The sequence below is a fragment of the Xenopus laevis genome, chromosome 4S (assembly GCF_017654675.1).
Source record: "Xenopus laevis strain J_2021 chromosome 4S, Xenopus_laevis_v10.1, whole genome shotgun sequence".
Classification (NCBI taxonomy): Eukaryota; Metazoa; Chordata; class Amphibia; order Anura; family Pipidae; genus Xenopus; species Xenopus laevis.
The window spans coordinates 37,292,639-37,309,995 of NC_054378.1; the positions used below are offsets into that span (position 1 = coordinate 37,292,639).

General features: G+C 36.6%; 1 protein-coding gene across 1 annotated transcript in view; it reads right to left on the minus strand.

The window, feature by feature from the left end:
- The window catches only part of cdh8.S (cadherin 8 S homeolog), a 265,728-nt gene that overhangs the window by 151,211 nt on the left and 97,160 nt on the right, over nucleotides 1-17,357 (minus strand). The window contains exon 3 of the mRNA XM_018260477.2: nucleotides 6,607-6,901. Coding sequence (XP_018115966.2) covers nucleotides 6,607-6,901 — 295 coding nt within the window. The remainder of the gene's footprint in view (nucleotides 1-6,606; nucleotides 6,902-17,357) is intronic.

The following is a 17,357-nucleotide window of genomic DNA, read 5'->3' on the forward strand; positions in this document are numbered from 1 at the left end:
AAGACTTATGTAACTTAAGTATCAAGCAATGACAAGGCAGAGCAATGTGATGGGAGTGGGTAGGTTTAAATTTAGAGCAAACTTTGCTGATCTCGAATGAATTGACTAATTTATTAGCACATTGTGCCCATAAACTTAAACAATTTAAATGAATGCAATGGTGGTGGAGAGCAGAGGTAGGCAGAAATGTAGGGTTTACATTTAGGGTTCCTGTGAACCCCATTGAACTGACTGACTTACAGTATTAGCACTTTAATTCATGTAACACTTTTATGATGTGTCACTGTGTTTAAGGGAAGGTACATATCTCCCAGAATACTCTGAGGCTCCACAGTGCTAATTAACTGCAGGAGTGTGGAATAGTGATGGGCAAATTTTTTCCTTTTCGATTTGACACAAATTTCGCAAATTCCGAGCGAAATTCGCCAAACGGGCGAAAATTTCGCGAAACACTAATTTTGACGCCGGTGACAATTCATCATCGCCGGCATCTGAATTGTCAATTTAAAACAAACTCATATCTATTGTCAAAAATTTTTGCTTTGTAAGCCTGCTTGTTATTTACTATCGAAAATCAGGTTTTCACAACTTTAACAAGTATTAACAAGGTATTTTATGTGTTAGCCTTTAACATTTATACATGCAAAGGGCAGACCTTAAAAAAGAAAATCCAATATAATTTGGTTAATGCTAATACTGATGTCCTCTGCAATCAATCATTTATGAATTAAAGGCTGATTTCAATATCATTGATTCATTTGTAGATTATTTGCAGAACTTTATTCACATTAAGGTACTGTAAATTACCCTTCCCTGGATCTTTGCAAGAGTAAGATTTGCTTTACTAAAGCTTCTTTAACTCCTGGAGACTTTAAGTTTCAAGCCATTTGTAAAGCCTGGTGTTAACTTACTTTAAATTTGACTTAAAGGCTTGACTTTAAAGGGACCTCTTCATTGATGTGTTGGAAGTGCTGAATTAATCAATAGGCAACTCTGCAATAATAATGCCATCCTAAGAGTCAATACCAAGAGATTTTATAGCCCAAAACAAATTAAAAGTAATGCCCTTCATGCCACGGGCAGAATGACTGTTTTGACATGGCAACATGAATTGTCTCCTGGCTGTAGTTCAGTTTCATCATTTTGTTAATTTAATAGTCAGATACCGTAGCACAATACTTAACCTTGGCATTGCTCTCTACAGAAAGACTTTGAGTCCAAACGTACACATACCATGTAGGAAAAACTAACAGAGAATTTTAAAAGCTACATTAATATTAAATGTGTCTGTGATTTATTGGCCAAGTGGTTATGAATTTTTGATACACTGATGATTCACCTACTATTTCTCAGTAAGTATTATGAATGCCTTTGTAAAACCTTATTCTGTAAATGGCTATTACAAGCTAAAAATTCTGTTTCTAGCACACCACATAAAATTAAAGTGTATATTAGTTGTCAAAGAGGGCATAACTTGCAAATATATGTAAAATATATAAACAGACAGCACACAATAAACCAGACATTCCCCACAGCTGTTCTTTTAGCATACTGTATATATTTAGAAACATCTGCCATATTCATTATCTCCATTTTCATTTGAGTTTACCCTCTAGTTTTATTTACCCCTGACCTCTGAAGAGAAAGACATAGAAAATACAAGGATAACCATGTATAAATGGTGAGCTACTAAATATAGCCCTGCAAATATAAATGGAAGTATTAAAAAAAGGACAGAATACAAGCAACATTGCCCCAAATAGCTTTCACCGTGCACAGACAGATTGAATACAAAGCAGGTGCTTATAGCAGAGATTACTTTCTCCTTTTACAAGCTTGTTTTTCTAAAATGTTCTTGTTGGTGGTGGAAGTCTAGCAGAAGCATGCTTATGAAGAGTTTTAAGCACGTTTTTTAGAATGTGGAATTTTGAATAGAACTTTGAGAAAACCAATGCTCCATTAAAGATTACAAATATACATTTGATGCTTAGCTGGAAATGGAGGGGATTGAGAACAGTAATGTGAGAACAGTTAAATGTTGAGAGGAAAAGTTAGATGAGAGCAACATGTTTTTGGAGACTTGAAAAGGATACTGTCATGGGAAAAATCATTTATTTTTTTAAGTGCATCAGTTATTAGTGCTGCTCCAGCAGACTTCAGCACTGAAATCAGTGTAGGGACCCCTATGGGTTAATCAGCTTTAAGGCCTCCACCCTTTTTCTTAGAGTGATCTGCCAGGAGAGGTGTGACAGCTTCCTGCTACACTGCACTATAGTGTGTGTAAGGAGTGGCCTCTTCCTCTTTCGCCTCTGGATGCTGATCCAGCTGGGTGTGCTCAGAGGGGCTCAGTACAGAAGGCTCAGAAGAAAGCATGTGTCCAAGTCAGGGACCAGTAAGCCCGTGAATGAGGAATAGATATACTAGGGCAGACTTGTCATAGTCTCTCTAGGAGAGAAAGGCAGTAAGATTAGAGAGAAAGAGCAGTTGAAGCTCCAACAAGGATTTGCAGTAAGGGAGTAGCTTCCCAGAGGCTCTGTGTGTTGCTTCCAGTCAGGGACCTCAGTGAAGAGGGACTGTAGGGTAGAAGCTGCTTTCCTGACAACTTCCAGGAGGGAATGTGTGTAAATTCTGCAAATGCCTAATGGAGGCTCTTCCTCATGAAATGCCTGTGTCTGCTCTAAGTGAGCCTGCCTGCAAATCTGTGTGAACTCTCTATATGCTATTACTTCAACTCCTGCTTGAGTAGAAACCTGATGTCACTTGCCTAGTTCATAGTTCAATAAACCTTGTTCCTGTTTTATTAAGAACCTCCTGGTGCCCAAGTCTTTTGTTATTGCACAGTAGCCTGTGGGAGTTGTAGTTACACTACATCACACCTTTAATCTTCCATATAGCAAAGGCCCTAGCCTGAAGTATTAGAGCTACGTGTAACCCATGCTCTATTGCACTAGCTGGTGAATTAACCCTGTATGGCCCAAATAGGTGTTACATTTGGCGCCCAACGTGGGGCGTGATCTCTTAAAGGCTGAGCTACTGTTGCTTTAACTTTTTTTACAAGGCTGCCGGACCTGATAGGCAAAAGTTCAGTCCTACACTTGTTTCTTTTTCTGGAGAAAAAAATATTTGCCCGTGGGTTCAGGCTTGGAGGTTCGCCCCGAATTTCACGAAGGCCTGAGGTGCCACATATCTTGTGGTGGATGAGATTTTTGCTGGTGCCAAAGATGTTCCTGTGCAAGAAGAGTGGAGCAGTTGGAGCAGGAGGCTTCTGGACATACGTTGTCGCTGCCGACTTATCTGCATGTTATCCCGCTGCTGCAAGAGATTTTCAGCCATGTGATACCATGTCCATATCCAAGATGGAGGATGCCAGTGGGATGGATGGCCAGATTCGGATGTCCTGGAGGGGATAGATCCATGTTAAAGTGCTCTCGTTATTGGATCCGAAGATTGGAGGTACCGGTGGAGTTGGAGGATAAGACACTAGGACTCAAAGTGGTTCACAGCGGTGAGGCCAGGAAGATAGAACCTATTGTACCAGAAAGTGAAGTGCTGGAATGGACTTGTACAGACACTCAGGACAGTTGTAATAAAGTTTAAGTAACTGCAACTGCTTCATTCTGCACTTGAAATGTTGATAGAGTATTGTGTATGCTGTTTTTTCCTTTGCAGTGACCATTGTTACCAGGTATGCCTCAGGGAGGATACCAGAAGTGGATGTGATGGTACTGTAAGTTTGATATGTGTGGGGATGTTTAAACCATTGTCGGGACGAAATGGGTTTTTTCCCCAGGTGAATGTAGGGGCCCCCATGGGTTAATTTGCCCTGCAGCTTTAAGGCCTCCACCCTTTTTCTTAGTGTGATCTGCCAGGAGAGGTTTGACAGCTTCCTGCTACACTGCACTATAGTGTGTGTAAGGAGTGGCCTCTTCCTCTTTTGCCTCTGGATGCTGATCCAGCTGGGTGTGCTCAGAAGGGCTGAGTACAGAAGGCCCAGAAGAAGGCATGTGTCCAAGTCAGGGACCAGTAAGCCCGTGAATGAGGAATAGATATACTAGGGCAGACTTGTCATAGTCTCTCTAGGAGAGAAAGGCAGTAAGATTAGAGAGAAAGAGCAGTCGAAGCTCCAACAAGGATTTGCAGTAAGGGAGTAGCTTCCCAGAGGCTCTCTGTGTTGCCTCCAGTCAGGGACCTCAGTGAAGAGGGACTGTAGGGTAGAAGCTGCTTTCCTGATAACTTCCAGGAGGGAATGTGTGTGAATTCTGCTAATGCCGAATGGAGGCTCTTCCTCATGAAATGCCTGTGTCTGCTCTAAGTGAGCCTGTCTGCAAATCTGTGTGAACTCTCTATATGCTATTACCTTAACTCCTGCATGAGTAGAAACCTGATGTCACGTGCATAGTTCAATAAACCTTGTTCCTGTTTTATTAAGAACCTCCTGGCGCCCAAGTCTTTTGTTATTGCACAGTAGCCCGTGGGAGTTGTAGTTACACTACACCACACCTTTAATCTTCCATATAGCAAAGTCCCTAGCCTGAAGTGTTAGTCACGTGTAACCCATGCTCTATTGCACTAGTTGGTGAATTAACCCCATATGGCCCAAATAGGTGTTACATCAGTTTCTCAAAAAAGCATTTTAATATTAAATTTGGAAATCTGACATGGGTCTAGACATGTTGTCAGTTTCCCAGTTGCCCCCAGTCATATGACTTGTGCTCTGATAAACTTCAGTCACTCTTTACTGCTGTACTGCAAGTTGGAATGATATCACCCCCAGCAGCCTAACAACAGAACAATGGGAAGGTAACCAGATAGCAGCTCCCTAATACATATTAGGATATACAAGATATATTACAACCAAAAAAAATACACTTGCTTGTTCAGGAATAAAATGTTATATTGTAGAGTGAATTATTTGCAATGTATACAGTGTAATTTAGAAATAAATACTACATCATAAAAGTTATGACATAATCCCTTTAAGGAAATGTTGTAGAGATGAAAAGTAAAACCTGAAAGCCTAGGTTTGCTGTGCAGTTTTTTTAGAATCACATAATATTTAAACTTGCAGTTCCATATGTATAATAATTTGAAAGGAGTTGCTTAGAGCAACTAAAATCTGACATTTTCTCAATATTTTAGTGAAACAACTTCCACCAAATGCCCATCCACATTTTTATCTTATTTATAAATAAAAAAAATTCAAAAAATTGGTGCAGGAAAAAATTCTATAAACAATCAATAAAACCATAAAAAAATTCAAATGGTACGATTTTTTGGATTATCGCACAAAAAACACAATTCTTTGGATTGTCATAGGAAACCCAGTACAGATCATGATATCTTCCAATAGTGACATCTGCCATTAACTTCTACATGACCTTGGCAGGTTTGAGATGGATGATATTTTTTTTATTTGGACTTTTAGCAGCCTTGGGTATACTAAATCTCAAAAAAATCTATTTTTCTCCACTAAAATATGGAGAAATATGAAATTAAACCTGATTTTTTTCATAAAATTTTATTTTTATTTAAGACACATTTAAATTGCATACAATTTGCTATTGAATTTTCATGAAATGAATGACATTTTTTCTCAATGAATTAATACAGCCTATATCAGGGATCCCCAACCTTTTCAACCCGTGAACAACATTCAGAAGTAAAAGGAGTTGGGTAGCAACACCAGCATGAAAAATGTTCTTGGGGTGCCAAATAACTGCTGTAATTGGCCATTTGGTAGCCCCTATGTGGATTGTCAACCTACATTGAGGCTCGGTTTGGCATTGCACCTGGTTTTTATACAACCAAAACTTGCCTCCAAGCCTGGAATTCAAAACTAAGCTCCTGCTTTAAGGCCACTGAGAGCAACATCCAAGGGGTTGAAGAGCAACATGTTGCTCGCGAGCTACTGGTTGGGGATCACTGGCCTATATAGTCATACAATGTAGAGTTTACAATTAATAACAATCCTCTAGTAAGTCACTAAAACATCAAAACACACAATTATGAGTGCCTATTCAACACATTTAAACACTGAATTAAAAACGCTGTATTCATATGTATAGCTAGAGATCACAAATAGCTAAACTCCGGTTTCACAACAGTACATCCAGGTGCATTAAATAGCTTTAGTCATCTCCTCTTCGATAAATATAATTCTTATTTTCTTTAAATTCACTTAGTTCAATCACCCCCTACATTTGTGTATGCTGTAAGCCAAATTTTCCAACTAGTTTGGAATTGTTACATTGCCAATAAAATCTGAATATAAAAAATACTAAATACTAACAAACCTAACAAAGAAAAAAAGAATGACAAAAGCTGTTTTAAATGATGGTGTTCACAGTCCAAAATCAACACCTTACTTAAACATAAACTAATTGAATAATAAGCATAGCCTAATTAAGCTTTCTTATAACAGTTAAATAGTACAAGCAAGTGCTTCATTCCAATCACCATGGCTACTTTGCTAAAGCTCAATTAAAATGCATGGTCCAAAGTAGATAAATAATTGAAATAACAATCTACAACAAATTAGCATTAGTGGAAAAAGCAATTTTAGATGGTGACTTTTAAAAGCTACTTGAAATTAGTATGCATACATACCCACAATGGACATCTCTGGAACAGTGGCGTTATATGGTCCATTAACAAACTCTGGTGCATTGTCATTGATGTCCTGAACTTTGATAATGAATTCTGAAGGAGGCTCCAGAGGTTTGTTTGTATCCTTATCGACAGCTTGAGCTGTTAGTGTGTATTCAGCCTTTTCCTCTCGATCAAGTCTTTTCATTGCGTGAATATCTCCAGTCTTGTCATTGATCACAAAGATTGTCCCAGCTCCCTCTCCTGAAAGAATATACTTGATTTTACTGCTCCCAGGTTCCAAGTCTGTGTGAAGCTAAAATGACAATTAAAATTCTGTTAGTGTTGGAGCTATCAATAAATCACATTAGAAAGTGCATTACTTTGCCCTAGAGGATTCATATCTTAGATTAAAAATTGACATTGCTAAAGTAATTGACACATAGAAGCTACATGAAGCATCAATTTATATATTTATCTTAATGCATAGCATGTGATAAGAAGAGGAGTTAAGAGCAGATGAGCATTTAAGTACAATCATGCAAGATTTTTTTTTTTATATAAAGGATTCCAGGATTTTATTTAGTCTGACCATTATGTCTTGTTTTTTTCTGATACTAACAAACATATAGGTCTTGCAAGTGCAACATATGGTGTACCACTACCAACAGTCATTCTAGGTAAGGTGGTTTTAAGGAATGCTCTACCTCAAGCCTACTAAAAACAATTAAAACAGTAAATAAACCTAAGATTATTTTGCCTCTAGTGATGAGAAAATCTGTCCGGGACAATGAAGTTAATGGTCATTTTTTATGGTGACTTTTTTGGGTATATTTATCAAGAATCAAATTTGTGAGTTGTTGTGAGGATAAACTCGAATTTCAAATATTTGGGTATTTATTAAAAAATCCGAATGTCAAAAAGCTGATGATAGAGTTCATGTGTCATGTCCTAAAAAAAATGCAAATTTTTACATTCAAATTTTCAAGGTTTTAATAAATACTAAAATAATATTTTAATGTGTGAGTTTGGGTGCAAAAAAAAAAAATTAGATTTTTGATAAATCTGCCCCGTACAAAATACATTTGAGTCTATGGACATTTTTTTGGTTGCTGTGATTTGTTTGCAACAAAATTTTGCATTCGTTTTGCAAAATGTTATCAATGTAATGCAGAATTTCCACGAATGCCATTATTATGGATTCACATAGCTTATTTAGAGGCAAGTAGAGGTTTCTGTTTTATTATTATAGAGAAAAAGAAAATAATTAAAATGAAATTAGAATCCACTTAAATTGGACTCTATGGTAGATGGCCTTCCTGTAATTTGGAGCTTTCCAGATAACATATCTGTACTTTACAATACTTTTAAGGAAAGGTTAATAAAAGATAACTTATAAAATATGTATTCCTTTCCAGGTAGTTATATACTGTAGTGTCAACACATTTCAGCTGCACTTTACAGAGATTATACACCATTCACTGCTCCCAAAGATATTACAATTTAAAGTCCTGATCACGGTCACACACAGTAGTTTCTGCTTAATCCGGAGAAAATTAACCTACCAGTAAGTTTTTGGAACGTGGGAGAAACTGAGTACCAGTTTAATACTGATTTTGGGCAATCTCACTGTAAAATTCTGGCAGCTGTTTTTTTTTTTTTCAGTTTACCTGATAACTGAATTTTTCTCATTGACCCTATTTGATTATTGAAGCTTTGAGGTGTTGTAAAATTATGTTGTCAAATAAAAAAAAAACAGGCAGTGTAAAAGGAAACAAACATCTTGATAAATACAGCAACCAGTTAATTTTAATAATTGATTTCCACAATTGTGATAATTGTGTGTGTATATATATCATCATTTTCCAAAGCTTGCTAAATAAAAAAGGGTTGTCTACAATGCTTGCCAATATCAAGATTGAATGATAAAAACGCTCATCTTTAGGCAGCAGGTATGTGCTAATCATTTTTGAACATAAGGTGAGTCTGTTCAGAATACATCCAGTTATCGCTCCACCTAAAATAGACAGACATAGTCAAACAGTTTCTTTTGACTGTCTGAATTTTTTCCTTTAATTAACTGGAGCAGACATGATGGCTGACCTCAGGTTGGCTTCAGTTATATTCAGCGAATGAATAACAGTGTTAATAGATGTGCTGTATTAAAGATGGCATAGTGTAACTACAGTATATGTGGAACTTGGTTATTCCTATATACAGTAAAGGGGTTTAATAAGTTAAACTGTTGTTAGTTTTGGCTACTCAAACTCTACCCTCCCTAATCATCTGGTATGTCACGATGAATGCATGGTAACTAGCTATACAGCAGACCCGCGTTTTTGGGGAGGGGGGTGTCGGGGGCCAAAATCATAGGGTCTGTTGCATTGTAGTCCCTCCTATCCAGCCCCCTGCAACCTGGTGACCTGGTTGGTACACCCTGAGCAGGTCGGAAGTTTGTGGGGAGTCGCTGTTTTCACCATACCAAAACTAGACTGCTGGTACACACGCTTTGTCAACATGAACATACGGTATTTGAATCAATATGGGATTGTCTATTTTAACCTGGAACATTAGAGGACTAAATGGTACAATAAAACATAGACCTATTGTTGGTTAAATTAAGAAACAACACTCTGTGAAGGGTGGGAGACATGAAAGCATGCAAGTTAAGCTGGGGCAGAGGACAGATGCTGCAATGGAGCCCTATGGCAGGCGGCAAGGACAGGGCTGGTCTGCACCCCCAAACACTGCATTCTACTCTTAGCAGAGTTACCCCTTATTCATTTAACTCATTTAACAAGCACTGGTGTCCAGGTGTGCAACATGGAAAAACCTTAGGCATTGTGAGCACCAGCGCTTCATAGTAAAAGTTACAATGTGCACATAAAAGTATTATACAGGTAGTGGATCCATTATTTGGAAACCCATTATCCAGAAAGACAGGAATGCAGTCTCCCATCAACTCCATGATAATCAAATAATTTTAAAATGATTTCCTTTCTCTCTGTAATAATGAAACAGCACCTTTTACTCAAGATCCCAACTAAAATATAACTAATCCTTATTGAAGACAATTTATGGAGATTAAAATTACGTAAAGACCCAGTTTCCGGAAAACCACAGGTCCTCAGCATTCTGCATAACAGGTCCTATACCTATTCACAAGCTATACAAGATCACAAGCTATCATCAGATCAAGGCCAAGATAACAGTTTTCCCTTAATAAAGCACAGTTGTTAATGGCCCTGAGCATGTCTTCCAAATAACAAGACCATTTTCATATCCTTTTTTTTCCCCCAAAGTCTGTCAGTCTACCGATAAATAATATTCTTAGCATTGGGTTTGGAAGAAGAGTAATGAGTGTTGCATTGAGAAAAACACAAGTAACTTTATAATATGCTTTCATGCTTCTGAAGGATACTCTTCTTCCTTGAATTCCGGACATGATCATATATCCTTGGCAGAACCAGACAACAGAATTACTACTACGTATATACAGTTCCAGCTGAGGCTGCTGCTGAAGTTCACACTTGAAACTTAGACTTAACTGAAGCTCTTCATTATTTTTTAAGATACTAAATTGCTTTGCTGCCTTAAATAATGAATCTACCATTCGCAGCACAATGAAGTGTACTGTAAGGCACAACATTAACAAGACCTTTCATTCTTTAGAGCTTGACACTTTCTGCTTTAGTGTTAACAAGAAGAAAATCATTTCGGAGCATGCAGAATTTCTGCAATTCCCCAGAGAAAGCAAGTAGGTTTTAACAAGTATAATCAATTGAAAATGGTTTACTGCAGAACTCCCTTTATATCTGTCGATTCAGATACTATCAAACTCAATAAATATGTTAGATGAATCTCTGATTACAGCCAGCATACGAATCTGAGTGTAATTGGATAGATTTCATAATACTACATCGGACATCTGTTCTGTGGGTTGTCCTATTCCTATGCCAAATCTAAAGCAATTGACTTCATGCCTTGTGCACAAATCTCTAAATGGAATCAAGAAAGCTCTGAGTTCAGCATAGCGATAGATAGATAGATAGATAGATAGATAGATAGATAGATAGATAGATAGATAGATAGATAGATACTATGGAGAAATTCTGCACTGTGCTGATCAGATACTGGGGCTCATTTATTAAAGCAACGCAGCGCATAAGTGGACGCAAAAGATTGTCTGCGCCATCACAAGCGTGATCGCTAATATATTTGCGTGATATTGCGCATAACACAGAGCTTTTGCGATGGTTTTGTTTATGCGCATTGCGCAAAAGATTGGGCATTTATGTCGCAAACGATGCCGTGGTTGTTAGGGGCGTGGCTGTGGGCGTGGCTACAATGCGCTTGCACTGCGGCCGTCGCAGATTTGCGTCTGTATATGTGCAAAACTGCACCCGGGCAACAGCACCACAATTTTTACGACTGCCTCTTCGTGGCGTAATAGTAACGCTCGTCAAAATGCGCATTCCTGCCCAGCTGCGCTAGTATATTCACATTTTTGCGTTTCATGTTGCTTAAAAGAGAATTTTATATATATGTGTGCAGAGCCACACTGCTAAACTGGGTTCTGGCAAATACAATGGTGCTGCTGTTGGTGGGGATGTTTGTTAACTCAAAGTTAACTCAAAGATGAACAACCCCTGTAAAGTGCATATTAACCACGCCTTCCACCCAACATGTTTATATTGACCAAGGTTCCTTTAAGGGTATCAGGTAGGCTAAACACCTTTGCAACCAAACAAATATTAGCACAGAAACAAATGCAGATGCGTCTAAGTGAACGCAATATGCGCAATATGTGACGCAACTAATTAAAGCAGCGCATTCATACATGAGCACAACTAATCCTTACCTTTGCGGTATCTTCCTGTGCGCACAATTTATTATAAGCACTGCGACAGCTGATACGCAGTTTCACACGTCGCACCTGTCTGTGTCTACATTAGCGTTCAAATTGCACTGTTAAGGTATCGTGCACTACATTATTAAATACTCGCATGCGCTGGGCAAATGTAAGGCCACTGCGCTCTTTTTAGCGCTGCGCTGCGTTAATAAATGAGCCCCACTGTGTTATATTGTAAAGTAAAATGGGACATCACCTTGAATTTAAAAAAAAAAAAAAAAAAAAAAAAAAAATATATATATATATATATATATATATATATATATATATATATATATAGTTGAGAACCAAATCCATTGAATTTAAATTATTCTTTGTGTTTTAGCTTCTAAGGTTCTGCTGGATTTTGGACCAGGTATGTCCCAGCCATGGGCAGCTTTTTTTTCCTAACTAATAGACCATGAAAGCACCTGAAATATTCTAGATGGTTATGGGCTTACATTTGCTGATACTACCTAACGTATGTTTCAAATAAGAGGAGTGACATAGGTCTGGCCAAACACATTTGAGTCCTTCTTATATAAACCCTTCCCTTCATGGCCTTAGCATTAAAGCTAAGACTTGTCAGTAATATGAGCTCTGTCGACTGTCCTTAACTGTTGCTACTTCTGCCTTGTTGAGAATCTTTGCTTTGTGAAGTCTGATCTGTGTTATAGTCTTGCCTTGCTTTGCCCAAGTCAGTTACTGCACTAGTCTGATCCTGTTCTATATCCACGCCACCCTTCTCCAGACCATTCCTGCCCTACATCTACTCCAGTCAATTTACAGTTAGAGGTTTGGCCCTCACTATCTTTGAAAGATCAGAGATCTACAGCTTTAAAATGGGGGTCAGTGACCCCATCTAAAAAACAAATGCTATATAAGGCTAGACATGTATTGTTATTTCTACTTTTTAATACTCGTCTTTCTATTCTGGCCTCTTCAAATTACAGTCTCTTGTTCTAATCAATGCATGGTTATCAGGGTCATTTGGACCCTGGCAACTAGATTGCTAAAAACTGAAATTGGAGAGCTGCTGAATCAAAAGCTAATTACGATTTAATCAATCGATCAGAAGATTTTCAAAAAAAAAAACTTTTGACCAAATGCTAACATAGCAATTCGACAGGTTTAAGGTGGCGAAGTGTCAACGTTTTTTAAATAGATAGTACTTCGATTTTTGAATGGTTGAATATTCGAAGTTCAATTTGCAGTCGAATTTGGCCTATTCAATGGTTGAAGTACCCAAAAATTACTTTGAAATTTGAAGTTTTTTTAAATTCAAAAATTCACTTTGACCTTTGATAAATCTGCCCCTAAGTGTCAGGATTGTACCTAGCACAATGGGGCCCAGTTATTTGCATAAGCGAGCAATGTTCATGCTTGTCTTAGCAAGTATGCACATTGATAGTCTGGGTGCACCCAGAGGCCATTATGCACATTGTTATCCTAATGGTGTGTTTGCCTTTCCCAGTTCTCCATTTGAAGAGGACTGAACTCTTTGACCTTACCTCTAAATAAAGAAAGATGTTTAGTTAGAGCAATGGGCAAACATGTTGTGCCTAGAGATGAGGGAATGTATTGACATGATTGAAGAATAAAGATAAATGTATGTAGGATAAATTAATCAATAAAGAATTCCAAGTTGACAGACATCTGACCAGTTTGTATCTTGGCATGGTATCATATTCAAACACAAATGGAACTGATCCAACTTACAACTGTTTTAGTATATTTAAATATCTGTACTGTATGTGCAAAACTGTATTAGATCTCAATAAACAAGCTGCGGCTTCACCACACGTTAAAGCAGGCAGCTTTAGCTCTTTTGAAGAATACAGCTGTAAATTGTCTATCTTTAGATTGTAAGGTCTAATTAGCAGGGCCTTCAAATTCACTTGTTTGATTCTGCACACTTGTTTGTCCCAATTGTTATAACATGATGTTGTAAAGCATGTTGGCTCTGTATAAAATAATAAAGGATGATGATATAATAAATAAATTAAATATTATGACAGTTGAGCGAGCTGTGGAATCTAGGTTGGAAATATCTCCAACAGGGTATCATAAGAAGCCTACATACAACGTCTTTGTCAACACATTAACTTGCCATTATTTAATTATTTGAATAGAACAGCATATATTTCTTATAGAGACATAGTTTGCAACTATGAAGAAAGACTTTGTTCTAACGACAACCACATGTGTTAATGCTCTCTTTCCTCGCTTTAGTCACACCAGCCAAACCATTGTAATCAAGCCGAAGGATAGGATGGAGCACACAAGTTCGCAGGCTCTGCTGCAAAATGTTTCGGACCAACATTGATACTTAATAGTTTGCAGCTAAATATGCTATAGACCAGGGGTCCCCAACTTTTGTTTTTACCCGTGAGCCACAGTCAAATGTAAAAAGATTTGGGGAACAAAACATGCATGAAAAAGTCCCTTGGGGTAACAAATAGGGCTGTGATTGGCTATTTGGTAGCCCCTATGTGGAATGGCAGTCTACATGAGGCTCTACTTGGCACTATACTTCGTTTTTATGCAATTAAAACTTGCATCCAAGCCATGAATTAAAAAAATAAGCCCCTTCTTTGAGTACACTGAGAGAAACATCCAAGGGGTTGGAGAGCAACATGTTGCTGATGAGCTCCTGGTTGGGGATCAATGCCATAGACATTAGGGTTAAATACTTGCTGTAACTCCTTTTTACAATGACAGGTGTGTGAGTGGCCCCCTTTGGTTGACCTAAAGCAGGGGATTTTGGGGTGTCTGAAAATCATTTTGATAAGGGCCTTGCAGGAAACCTATTGCAATGATCCACATTTATTATATTGTATAGTACAAGATTGTGTGGCACATTCATTTTTATGACATATTTCTAGATACAGTATAAGCTTATCTAAACCCAGCCTTTAACTGAGATGTGGAGGTAAATGTGCTTTCATAGGTGTTGCTGTAAGTACTGCAAAGATAATTGTCAAAATTAGCATTGTTACTAGTTTAGAGGAGCTGAATACATCTTAGAGGAGCATAAAAGAAAAAGTCTGAAAGACTTATGTAAAATACATTTTGGAAATAAAGTAAGGCAGAATACATTTTATTGTTCTTTTATCATATAGGAAAACTCAATCTAAACAAATCTAAATTTGTAAACCTTATATAATACAAAAGATTTGCCAGAATATGGCAACAATTAAGAACATATAATTTAGCACCTTTAGCAAATACAGCAAATTTGATTAGTAGAGATATTTTAAGGGACTGTTTTAGCAAATCTACAAATAGAAATGATATTACATTCTAAATTACTATCTTGTTGTTTTTTGCCAGATATTAATTAGGAAACGTCTAACTAACTGTAATTTCCTATAAAAAACAATTTAACACTTTATTACTCATGTTGCTTTGCCAACATATTACTGCAGAATACATTATGTGCTATTTCCTGTTGCGATGTTGTTAATTAAAATAATAAATATTGTGTCTGACGCATCAACATGATAAAGATGTAATTGGTTCAACTGCAGAGTTTTAGTCTCCCATGAACAATGAATTTCTCCATTTTGCTAACAGGGTTCCACAGTGCTAAAGTCAATCAAAATGTATTTTAAATTGTTTACCAACCCAATAATTATTACTGTTGAATCATTATTAATGTTGTTATTATATATATATATATATATATATATATATATATATATATATATATATATATATATATATATATATATATATATATATATATATATATATATATATATATATATATATATATATATATATATATAATAACAACATGTTATTGACCTTAAACACCCAATAGAAAGTAATGAAAAGTAACTTGAAAAAATGAAATAATGTGTAAAGAAAGCTCACATCATAATCTAGTCACATGTTGTGAAAAAGGTAATGTTAGGACTAACTGGTGCAGCCACATGCAGGGCCATATTTCTTCACATAGGTTTATGATCTGATGTAATATTGCCAATAATATACCTTATATAATACCTTATAGCCGACATATTAAAATTCTTTGATCAAAAAAGAATAAATGTAAAGCAGAGAACCTAATTCACTCATCTGGGAATATCTGGGATTTGCTTGCATCTCCATAGACCCACATTAGGGGTAATGGTTTGAATAAGTCAAAGACGTACGAAATACAATTATTCTGGGACTGTGGAAACTTCAGTACTACCTAGCATGATACATTTTTCATAAGAATAAAGATCTGTAGTGGAACTTTGGGGATTGCAATTCACTATATGAATACATATTTTGCTTGTTCTTTTCTTATTCTTGATTGTATTAAACTGGAATTTTGTATCTTGAATCAGTGTGATGTATCAACACGTAGGCCCAGCATGTTACAGATTGCTATGGATCTACAAAACTTTCAACTGTGCCCAACCCATGCCTAAAATATGTCTGATGTAGACTATGGGGCAAATTCACTAACCGGCGAAAATTCACCAGCGCTGGCTTCGCACATAGCAACACTTCACCAGGCGTAAATTCACCTGGTCAATGCTAATTCACGAAGATCTGAAGTTGGACACAGGGTACTGAACGCTGGCGGAATTACGCCAGCTAAATTACGCTCAGCAGTTTGAAGTTACGCTAGCATTGGCTAATTAACATACGGTGTGCAGTTAAAGTACAATGGACATATATGCTGCAGCAAATACATTACACTACACAAGGTTAGGGAACCTTAATAAAATTATATAAAGTTTTATAATGCCCTACACATGTGCCCCCAGTATAGCTTAGTGTTAGCAGATGAAGGGGGGAAGGAGGGTACCCCAAATAAAATTTACGATCTTTTTCAGTCTATCACCCTTTAAATAGGAAAAAACTAATTTTTGCCAGTGTTAGCATCTTCGCCCTTTAGTAAATTTCCCCCTATGTATTTAAGTTGTGTTTTTTTAGCATCATAATAGCTGAAAGGGGTTAACAGATTTTGAAATTATTTATATTTAATGTACAGTATGGGATCCATTATCCGGAAACCCTTTATCCAGAAAGCTCAATTTTATCCAAATAATCCATATTAAAAACAATGATTTCCTTTTTCTCTGTAATAATAAAACGGTTTCTTGTACTTGATCTAAACTTAGATATACTTAATCCTTACTGGAAGTAAAACAAGCCTGTTGGGTTTATTTAATGTTTAAATGATTTTCTAGTAAGGTATGGAGATCCAAATTACAGAAATATCTGTAATCTGGAAAACCCCAGGTCCTGAGCATTCTGGATAACAGATCCAATATCAGTATTATATATTATGTTGTATTGTTTTATCACATGACAGATGATCTTATTACATACGTACTAGTACCTGTAAGTCTGAAATATATCCAACAAAACCAAGCTGTGATTTAATATACTCATAACCTGAAGATGTGTAAGTGTAGATACGTGTAGAATGTTAATCCCTTTTGCTTGGTTTAATTCAAAACTCCAAACCACAGTTGATTTGTTATTTAGAGGCAAAAATTATTTCTATAAATTAAAATGTGACATGTACAGTAACAACCGAAACCAGTCTCTATAAGCTAAAGTAAATCAAACATGAGTTCAGATGTACTTTTTCCTAATTTGCATTAAGCATAATTAGTGCATTAATATACAGGAACAGTTTAGGACATATTAGAAGATGTCTTCTAATTATCTATTACAACTAAACATATCACACAATTACATGTTAGTGATTGTATAATGTGCTTTTACATAAATGCACATATAAAGTATACTGTTGCAGTGTTTTCTATTAATATACTTAATTGTTCTTTTTTTCATCCAGTTGTTCTTATTAAGTCTTACCAAGTTTAAACGGATTAATCTTTAAACACATTACTGTGTGTATTATTAACTC